General features: G+C 58.9%; 1 protein-coding gene across 2 annotated transcripts in view; it reads left to right on the forward strand.

Moving 5' to 3' along the window:
- The window catches only part of TPM4 (tropomyosin 4), a 21,274-nt gene continuing 20,345 nt past the window's right edge, over window positions 1-929 (forward strand). For both annotated transcript variants that reach the window (XM_032412303.1, XM_032412304.1), the window contains exon 1: window positions 1-128. In XM_032412303.1, coding sequence (XP_032268194.1) covers window positions 15-128 — 114 coding nt within the window. In that variant the 5' untranslated portion in view covers window positions 1-14. The remainder of the gene's footprint in view (window positions 129-929) is intronic.

The raw sequence follows: 929 nt of genomic DNA on the forward strand, positions 1-929 counted from the left end.
CCCACCGCCCAGCCATGGAGGCCATCAAGAAGAAGATGCAGATGCTGAAGCTGGACAAGGAGAACGCCATCGACCGGGCGGAGCAGGCCGAGTCGGATAAGAAAGCCGCTGAGGAGAAGTGCAAGCAGGTGAGGTGCCCAGTGCCCTCTGTGGGCTGCTCCTGGCCGGGAGGCCAGGCTCTGGGACCCAAGGCGGGAGTTTCAGCAACCTCAGTGCCTGGAGTCAGGGCAAGGAACAGGGGGTGATGGCTGAGAGTGAGGGGACCATTGTCTTTCCAGGGTCCCTGAGCTGGGAGAGAGAGGTGACTATACCCCAGCAGGGCCAGGGTGAGCAAAGCGAGAGAGAGAGAGAGAGAGAGCGAGTGAGAGCGTGCGAGCATGCGTGCTTGGGCAAGGGAGGGGTGTTTGTGTGCACTGGATGTGTGTGCAAGCTGGAGTGTGTGTAGGGGTGTTGGGATGAGGGGATGAGCGTGGGGGGTGTGTACTAGATGGGGTGGTTGGTGGATACCGTGTGTGAGAGTGTGTTTGTGTGTTTCTGTGTGCGCACAGGTGGGGTGTGTGTGTGTGTGTGTGTGTGCATGTTTGGGCTGCAGAGGGTGTGGAAGGTAAAAGTGTCTGTGACAATGAGTATGTGCAGACCGAGGCACGAGCGTGCAGTTGTTGGAAAGTGGGGATGAAAAGGGTCTGCATGCGTCCGTGAGTCTGCGGGGGCGTTGGTGGTGGTGTCACTGTGGGCTTGTGGGGGGGGGGGGGGGCTGTGTGCGTGTGTGCTCGTGCCAAAGCTGACATGACAGCAGTGGAATGTTTGTGTGTCAGGCTGAGCGTGTGTGTGTCGAGGGGACTGTGTGTGTGCTCGTTGGGGTGATTGTTCCTGTCGGAGTGTGTGTGTGTGTGTGTGTGTGTGTGTGTATTAGCGTCCAGATGAGGGTG

This window comes from Phoca vitulina, unplaced genomic scaffold, assembly GCF_004348235.1.
Source record: "Phoca vitulina isolate PV1807 unplaced genomic scaffold, GSC_HSeal_1.0 scaffold13, whole genome shotgun sequence".
Classification (NCBI taxonomy): Eukaryota; Metazoa; Chordata; class Mammalia; order Carnivora; family Phocidae; genus Phoca; species Phoca vitulina.